At 48.2% G+C, this 9,634-nt stretch overlaps 1 protein-coding gene across 2 annotated transcripts; it reads left to right on the plus strand.

Moving 5' to 3' along the window:
* Nucleotides 1-533: 533 nt before the first annotated feature.
* cdc42ep3 (CDC42 effector protein (Rho GTPase binding) 3) lies at nucleotides 534-7,978 on the plus strand. 2 transcript variants are annotated; one of them, XM_079280729.1, is made up of 2 exons: nucleotides 534-722; nucleotides 6,154-7,978. In XM_079280729.1, exon 2 carries the CDS (start codon nucleotides 6,392-6,394, stop codon nucleotides 7,451-7,453), a length of 1,062 nt encoding a protein of 353 aa, XP_079136855.1. In that variant the 5' UTR covers nucleotides 534-722; nucleotides 6,154-6,391; the 3' UTR covers nucleotides 7,454-7,978. The 2 variants fall into 2 exon arrangements, with proteins under 2 accessions (XP_079136855.1, XP_079136856.1); XM_079280730.1 differs by lacking the exon at nucleotides 534-722 and adding an exon at nucleotides 4,674-4,931.
* Nucleotides 7,979-9,634: the final 1,656 nt, after the last annotated feature.

Genomic DNA, 9,634 nt, shown 5'->3' on the forward strand with positions numbered 1-9,634 from the left:
TTTGCAAAAATATGCGCAACATGAATCGAATTGGTGATTATGCAGAGTCTTATATAGTTTGAGAAAACAATGTGAGGGTATGGCTGTGCATGTGTGATAGATAAGGATAGAGAGGAGAGGCTCAAAAAGGGAGACAGGGGGGAGTCCAGTCAAGTGTCATACAGGGTGAGGCAGAATAGCAGGAGAGGGAATGAGCGAACATATGCTCAGTGTGCATATCATGAAGGACCGTTTTAGAGAGGGGAGACAGCCAGACATCCCATGAGCCCAGCGCCTTTCTCATCACCGCAGCTCCACCAAGGCGCAGGAAGCAAGGAGGATCCTCAAACACCACAGAGTTGCTAAAAGAAAAAGACAGACATGCACAGGTGCTGCTAGAGAGGAGAGGAGGGAGTCAGAAAGCAGAGAGAGAGAGAGGGAGAGAGAGAGAGAGAGGGAGAGGAAGAACGGGGGGAGTGAGGGGAGGCGTAGGAGGAGACTCGCTTCAGAAGGGAATAGGAGCCGGAGAGCAATTCCAAAACAGCTGTCCGGCAGACGTCCCAGTCGACAGAAGTGCAGCCCCGAGGCAGAGACAGGAGGCAGGGCAGTGTCAACAAGCCACAGGAGCAGAACAGCAGCCACTGAACACACACACATACATCAACCACAGAGGTTGCAGTGTTCAGGAGAACACCAGCGATACCTGGGAAGGATCGAGATCTCCCTTTACCGGAATATCTGAGGTGAGTGAGAGCAGGAGCATGCTTTATTTCACACTCTGCCAGTACAGTGATCTGAATGGGTAGATGGGAGAGTGTCGCCGCAGTGTAGCTGCTGTCCTGTTGAGTGTCTTGGTTTGTCTGGAGCAGAACGGGATATTTGCTTTGGTGGCAGTGAAACGTGCGAAAAGCATGCGTGGCGAGTTCAGCTCGCACGGTAGCACTTGTCCGGCAGACGCTCTCATACATGTAACACAAGAGCTGAACTGTTAGGCGCAACGTGATATCCTGTCGGCTTCCCGAGAGTCTTTTTCAGTCGGGCTACGCGATTTAAGGCATGTTCCTCTGAAAAGCAGAGCTTTGCCTTCATCTCCGAGGGGAGTTTTTTTGACTTCTTCTTTTTTGTATGTTGACATTCCCTTCATGTTTCATATGCTTTGATCCTGCTCATCCTGCTCATCACTGCCAAGGATAACTTTGGCATGTGCCGGCCATGCTTGCGGGTGGCACAAGGGGAGCGAAAAAGAAAGAATACCCTGCCATTCACCCTCGTCCCGGCAGGCCCCCAAATGTAAGGCCTTTGCCTATAATTTAGTTTTTTTTGTTTGTTTTTTATGTAACAAACAGCCCCTGTCTCTTCTGTAAGGCTGCTATTACCCTCTGTGGTCTGTGCATTTGCTTTTTATAACAGCCCCAAAGTAAGGGTCTTTCTGCTATTTAAAGATGTGACAGAAGTCGAGGCCACGCTGAGATGTCAGACGAGTATTTGCAGACCTCAAACTTCCACAAAGTTGCTTTGTAAACACAGTGGGAGGATGACAAGTTTGTCTCCCATACGCTGATGGTGTTCCTCTCACCGCAACCACTACACAAGACCAAGAAAGCGGGGCTATTTTTCAACTGCGCCGATGTGAAATGTCAGCAGAGTAATCCCATCACGGGAGGAATACTTCGGGCTATTTTAAAGAACGACGATGTCATATACAGGTCATATTTTGAACAGCTGCTCTCTGTAACGCATCATCAAACTGTCGGCTACAGTAGAGTTACACTGCCTCTCAGAATACACCGACCCAGTAATATCACACGTGACTTTTGAGGTGTCCAGAAATACCCAGACAAATCACGAGCCGTTAGTTCAATTGCCAGATACCAACCCCACATTTATCTTCCCCCACGCTCAAACTTTCATCACCCTCTGCTGCCCCGCTCTCTAATAACCAAACCCACCAAGCACGAGCTGATGAGGCTGAGCTCCATTTTTAAAGAGGCTGGAGTGGCTCCAGATCACTTCATGCCCAGACAGATAGCTTTTGCTGACCCAATGACACAGTGGCTTTATCCTGCAGATCCCCATCATGACAGGATGGCTGCACAGGCGAGTCATTTTAGAGAGGAAAGTGCCATCAGATCCCCACTTCCCCCGAGGTGTAAATGAAACCCGCGACTGCATTCTGTGGCGGCGCCGGGCTTGAAACACGTGCCACGCCGCCTCTTTTTGGATCCGTTCCAAAAGAAGAGTGCAAATCTGGCCTTGGCTTTGAGATACACCAGAATACACCTGCTCAGCTATGAACATCCTGCAGGGGCACAAATGGATATATTGGGTCAGGCCATAAGGGTCCATTCTATATCCTGAGCTGGTAATGAATACATTTCCTCTTGGGCCAACACAAGCTTAACTAACACTGCTATGACTCCTGAGATTCTCTACATACACTTGAATCAATACCAATGCTCTCATTAAAATTGGCTCGTATACTCGTTCTTCAGCCGATTCCTAAAAGACCCGAAATGAGGATATTGGTTTTCTTCATACTTTGGTCTTTGGCCTCTGGAATTCCAGTCATGTTTGCCATATCAGCCAAACTGGACCACCAGCAGGATGGCTGACGTGAAGGTCAGACCGCCAGGCTTTCATCGTATACCAGCTGACTTCTCAAGGGCCACAAGTGTTGACCTTGGGTAGGATGCACAGCAGATGTCCCCCCCCCCGCGAGAGGATTTCCTATAAGTACCGTCTATAGTATTGATTCCAACCAACATTATCATCTGTTATAATGCATGAGATGTGTGTTTTCTCATGCCACTGGAGTAGGGGTGTAACGGTACGCGTATTCGTATTGAAGCGTTTTTTTTTTTAAACCTTTATTTAACCAGGTAGTCCCATTGAGATTAAAAATCTCTTTTGCAAGATGTAAGTAACAACACAAGATGTAAGCAAGATGTAAGTAACAATACTACATCACATTAAGGAGCAGTTTTAGTTTTTTATGCTTATGTGTTGCTAAGAAGACACCCCAGAAGATGGGTCACTCAGGTATAGTTCCATCATTGTTCAAAGTCAAAGAATAACTTCATGATGTTAGTTTAATGAATAAATATATTTTAAAATAAAGTACATTTCTCTGCCATTTATAGTTTTCTACTGTACCGAAACGTACCGAACCGTGGCTCCACTGTATCGTTCCGAACCGTGAGTTTTGTGAACCGTTACACCCCTACACTGGAGGGAGGGTCCACACAGAGCAGGCGGACAGATGTTATAATTTCATCAGGGCAGACCAATAATCAATCGGTACGTTTGATAGGAAGTCTTTCAGCCAACAGCGCAGCAGCAACCTTCAGTTGTTGTTTAGAGCAGCGGTTCCCAAACTTTTTAGGCCACGCACCCCCTTCTACATCCCGACCGGGTTCACGCACCCCCAACCCCCCCCCCCCACACACACACACCTTAAAAAAAAAAAGCAACAGAGCCGCATAAAAATCGGACGAATGAGAGAACAGTTTGCTCGCGCGTGGCGTTTGTGTACAAGATAAAAAACACAAAAACTCTTCCTGCACCGTGCCTTCGAAAAGGTAACGGACGTAACGTTACGAAGGTAACGGACGATTGGCCAGATTGGCCACATCTGTAGGCTCGTCTACTTGCAGAGAGTAAAACTCACTCTTCTTCACGCGACCGACTAATGTAGCCAGGATGTCTTCGGACAAAGCATCGATGCGCGCGACAGTGTTGTTGGACACCGGGATCACGTCCAACTTTTTCGCTTCTCTCTCTCCAATCATACATTCCACCGTCTCCGGCAGAAATGCGCTCATCCACGCACGGGAACAACACCGAGTTGTAATATATACCTCCATAACACCCCGCCACTCTCGGCTCATACCTCCCCAGCAACGAGGCACATCACCCGGTCACAATACCTCCAGAATGTCCCCCGGGTGAAATCCGGGACTTGGTTTTATGGTTCCGAGTGGCGGGGCGCTCACTCGTTGGCGCCGGGACGCGAGGTCTCCAGCCGCCCCCGCCGCGAGGCACCCGATCGTCAGGTCTTCAGCCCTCGGAACAGGCCGCGGGTCAATAACTCGTGGGTGGCGGGGTAGAGGCGAAGCAGATCACAGAAAAATAATAAAGACTAGAGTACAGCAAAGATATGTTGATGAGAAACGTATTTGTACGTCAAACACAAACGTAATCAGGGAGAAAATACGTTCGTGGTAAAACGTAATTGAGAATGCATTTTAGTTTTGGGGGAACCTAATTTTTAGGAGACAAGACTGCACCGCCATTACATTTTTCCTCTCGCGCACCCCCTAGAGGCAGCTCGCGCACCCCACTTTGGGAATCCCTGGTTTAGAGCATTGTAAAAGTGAATACAGATATAGATATGTGCTCTCTGAGCCCACAGGAAGCAGCTTTTGGCTTGGTGGTGCATTTGCTTCCCACTGCAGTGAGCTGCAGCTGTCAAGGTCAGAAAGGACTGAGGAGCAGCAGCGAAAGGGAGAGGGGTTACAAAAAAGAGGAAGAGAAATGGAAGAAAAAAAATGTGAGAATAGCTTGACAAGTGAGGGATTTCGCTGCACCCCGCCTCCCTTCATCAAACACTGCAGCGCTCCTCCTCGCCCTCCTCCTTCCCTTTCCCTTCCTCACTGTTAGCAAACAAACACGCTCTCCTTCGCATGGCGTGCGTTCCAAACCGCTATCTCTCACGAGCGCAGTCCGGCACCTCGCACAAACACTCAAAAGCACAAGGACCCTCGGAGAGAGCGCCGTCGCCATTCTGCACACATCCGCATCCCACAGTGCTTGTTGGGCGACAGGTTTATTTGTGTTGCGACGGTGTCCCCTGAGGTGCGAAGACTTCACCTTGCACTTCACATCCCATGCGGTTTGCTGAAGCTGTGGCTCTCGTGCGGCGGATACCAGCTCTTCTGCGCCTCGTCAAACAGGTTGGAAACACAAGAATCCATGTTGAAAGTGCATGTCAGCGCAATGGTTTCCAGCCCGCTATTTGGATTCAAATGGGAAGCAAGTGTGTCCGCCTCTCTGGCTCCACACTAATGTGGCTGCTGAATAAACATAGCCATACTTAAAGTGTCTCTGATAAGGCTGATGCAGTGCGTCTCTATGGGGTCGGTTGCTGCAGGAATGTGGATGTTTTCTCGGTGAAACTTTTTTTGGGGGGGGGGGTGGACCTGACCGCCCAGGCACTTTTGTGCAGCGGTGCACTGTGTCAGACGGTCTGCTGACAGACCTCTCATCAGTAAATATGTCTATAAATGGGCAAGCTCTCTCCTCACTGGTGCTCACTCCCCCCCCCCCCCCGTCACACAACCCATCTCTCACACACTCACACACACACACTGTCAACTCCCTTCCTCCACGGAGTGTTTTTCCCTTTCCCCTCAGTTGCTATGTCATTTCAAACGGTCAAACCGATTCTCTCCTCTCTTTTTTTACATCCTACACTAAGCCCACTGCCTACATAGTGATTCTACGTTTCGTAATGGGAAAGCTCAGAGAAGGCAGCATTCAACCAGACGCCTTTTATCAAATCCAATACCCCCTTAATAATGTCCTGATGTATTGTGCAACCTGGCTGGTATCTCAGCCCTTATTAAACTCTCTGCCCATCACAATCTGCATCAATCTTTCTTTAGATCCACTTGCTCTATAATCCCCCACTCTATCGCTCTCCCGCAATCCCCCGAAACCCGCGAAACCCGTCCCTCCCCTCTTTGCTCCCCTATGGTGCATCTCTTTCTATCTCTGTGCGTGTCTGAGCAGTAGTTTGTTCGTACAACAGGCTGCCTCGCTCTGATCCTTTTAAAGTCCCGCTTTGCTTCTCCTCTCCCAATCTGCGGTCCAGCTGTTCCACATTAGCACATCCAGAAGTTGTGGAGGCCAAAGGAGGCTCATGTGTGGAAATGTGAATCGAGCCTTAGACCCAGACCTCATCCTCCTCTGCTCTGGCTTATAAACTCGCCAGATGCATGATGAAGATCAGATTGTTTTTTCTTGCAGCATCCAGAGTTTGTTTGTGGGACTTGTGTTGCAGTCCAGATTTGTTCTTTCTGTAAGGCAGGACAGGAACATTGAGGAAAAGTTTTAGTGCTGAGTTCATGATTTAAACAAAATGCTGACACATTCTCTGTTCGTCTCTGATTTCAGGAAAGTGGCCATTTGACCTTTCTACACCGGACACCGTGCATCACCAGACCTGCTTGGAATCCCATTGCCTAATCGATGCCACAGTTGCTGAGATTGTTTTTGGAGTCCTGTCTGACCGGTGTGTTACTGAGAATGTAACTGGAGCTTCTCCCTCGGGGAACTGTAACGTCCAGAACTCATAGAGCATTTCCGACTTTTCTATCCCTTCATATCTGAGATCTCTTCCGCAGTTACAGCAATGCCAGCGAAAGCACCCATATACCTGAAACCCAACAATAGTAAGAAGGGAAAGAAATGTCGCCTCAGAGATATTTTGTCCCCGGACATGATCAGTCCACCACTTGGGGACTTCCGACACACCATCCACATTGGCAGGGGCGGCGAGAGAGACGCCTTTGGAGACATGTCTTTCCTCCAGGGGAAGTATGAACTCCTACCCGGGAAGCGAGACGTCAACCCTCAGTACGGCATCCAAAGTGAATTTCTGAGAGCTAACAGCACCGGTGATGCTTCCTTTGCGGAGACCCCCTCTCCGGTGCTCAAGAACGCCATCTCCCTCCCAACTATTGGTGGCTGCCAGGCACTTACCCTACCCCTGATCTCCTCCACTGTGTTCCCAATGCCTCCGGAACCGTTGGAGGACATCTTGGGGTCTCCCATGAAACCTGACAGCGCAGAACAGGTCGAGATCCTGCAGATGGACGCCCTGTTGCGCTCCATGGACGAACCTTCGTCTCCCACCGCAGCTATCCAGTCGAAGCCGGACGTCCTCCTGGATCTGCTGGAAAGCACACATAAGTCCACCTCAAAGGCGGTAGCCAAGGCTAACAAAATAAACAAGAGCGAACCCAGGTTTGACAAGCCATCATCCTATTATATCAACGGTCACAGCAACAGCACCTTCAAAGCTAATGGAAGCCTGAACAGTAACATGAGCAGAGACAGCTTTGACAGCTTGAGCGGAAAAGGGGACTTCCAGAACAAGATCTGCAATGGCAGCAGGCGTCTCAATGGCAATGGCAACTTCAATGGTTATGGGCACTTTAACAAAGACATTAATCTGGGCATTAAGCAGGAGCTCTCAAAGTGCAATGGAGAGTGGGTGGACAGGGACAGTGGAGTGGAGGAGGGCCGCATCTGTGATTTTGACTTTGAGTTTTCGAAGGAGAAGAGCATGTCGCAGGACTCCCTCGCCCAGATCACAGGGTCATTCCTGTCCCTTGAACTCGATCTGGGCCCGTCCATCCTGGACGACGTGCTCAACATAATGGATAAACCCGCAGCGAAGAGCAGGCCTTGAGCTGCGTTGAGGCCCCAGCAGGAGAAAGGGAATTTCTAAACTATAGCCATGAGGCGAGAAAGACTCAAAAAGCAATCAAAATGGTGTCTGGATATATCATTAAGATGAAAATGAGCTCAATAGACGGAGCTGCTAATGTTTTTATTGTCAAAACACATAACTATTCTGGCTTCCATGGAGTGTTAATTCTTCTACTTTGTGTTTGCCATGTCAGCCGCATGTTTAGGATGCATGTGCTATTGAGTTACAGCTAAACCACAGCCATAGTGCCTTTTGATTTTACATAACTGTAAAACTGCTACATGATAGATTTGTGTTCTTATGTTGATTTCCATCTTATGTATGCACAATAACTTTGAGGCCCTTCGCTTTTTTTACACAGTCTGGAACATATTGCATTTAGTGACTTTAAGTGTGTTTAAAAAAAGCATTATTTTGTCTGTCACATAATTCATTTGCCACGATTCAAAAAAACACAACACTGCATATTTGTGTTTTTAAAATTGTAACACAAATAAATTAATGTTGTCCTATTAAGTTTTGGCAGGTGATGTGTGCATACACCCGAACTGAGAGATCATTCCAAAAACTGATTGTACAAGATAACGCAAGAGAAGCTGACAATTCGAATAATGCTGGAGACAGAAGTAGCACAAAAGCGAAAAGGCAAACAGGGCCGATAGCAAGTAAAGAAAGAGCTACAGAATAGATAGAACGGATTTATTTTCTCGCCTCTGACATTCCTTACATTCTGCGTCCCTGCCCTGCAGTGGGAGCACCAGTGGGGCCTTCGTCTGCCCAACCAGGCGCCTGCTCCATTTGTTTGCGTGTGGACGGGACAGGCAGAGGAGGAGGTCATTGAAATTCCCTGCATTCCAGCCACAGAGCACAAGTGTCCAGGACCAGACATAAATCAGCTGTTTCAAGTGAGGGGGGTGGGCTCCAGCCTCTGAGCCACGCTATCGTAAACCAGAACGTATAGCGAGATGAGGTTGTAAAGCAGGAGCTTACAACCCGCAGGCAAACTTTGTTCAGTGCTGAACGATGGATGAGTCCTCTCTCTCGGTCGAGTTACAATAAAGGGGTGTTGACCCAGCAGTGCTAGAGCAACAGTCTAAAAGAGCACGACAGCAGTGATCACCCACACAGGCTGCTTCTTGAACTCAACCACCCACAACTTAATGATTCATCCACACACTATTGTCACAGCGTAGAATATCCCATTGCTATTGATGAGCTTATTTTCTGTAACCAGTGTAGCATTAAAGTATGGTGGAATTAACATGCTAGTGAGCTAACTAGTGGACAGCTGGCCAGTAAGCTAGCTTGCTAATTCCACCATGTTTTTATGCTACTGGTTACCAAAATTGGGCCAAACAGTGGTGGCCGCCTCACTCCCTGCTGCTCCAGAGAATGTCAAGCTAGTTACCTAGCTAACTTGCCAGCCATACGCCTTCGGAGCTCCCAGCGAGCTGCTACCGCACACCACGGACTTGTATGGTCACCATAACAATTACAACAATCGCCATTTTCTGTTATACCAGTCAAATGACTGTGAAAACAGTTCAATGTCCGTTCTTCTCCTATTCTATTTCTATGGTGTAGGCACATGAAGCTTGGCTTGGCTTTCCTCAAACACCCACATACACTGTGTCATGCTTGTCAGGAGAAAACGCCTCTCTCCTAACACATGTACTTGGGCTAGCAAGCTACTTTCATATGCAAATAATTATCTGGGTTTGATTTCACTTCTCACATGAAGTGGGCCAATGTGCCGGACCTCCCCGACTCCCTCAAAGGCCTCAGAATGTCCATAAACAACCACCACTGGCCCAGCCGAGGCCTCTGAAGCCGCCGTGAAACCAGATGTTAGAGGAGAAGAAAAGCCCGGTCATGGCAGATACTATTGGAAAATCCCAGCAATAGTGCTAGAGTTTGCATGTATGCTGAGCTGAAGCATCCAACCCGGAGTATGAGTAATGAAAACCTTTGCCGTCAAGGTAATTGTTATGCTTATACCTGCAATGGTACATCATTGACTTGATGACAGCCTTTATTTTGACGGGCATGGACCCCAAGCGAACACCTTTTGGTTTACAAAAGAGCTTGCGACCACTGCACTGGAGTGTGTTGTGTAACATATTAGAAGTATTTCTGTGGAGATGCCAAGGCTCTCGGACA

Source organism: Melanostigma gelatinosum, assembly GCF_949748355.1.
Source record: "Melanostigma gelatinosum genome assembly, chromosome: 12".
NCBI classification, from domain to species: domain Eukaryota; kingdom Metazoa; phylum Chordata; class Actinopteri; order Perciformes; family Zoarcidae; genus Melanostigma; species Melanostigma gelatinosum.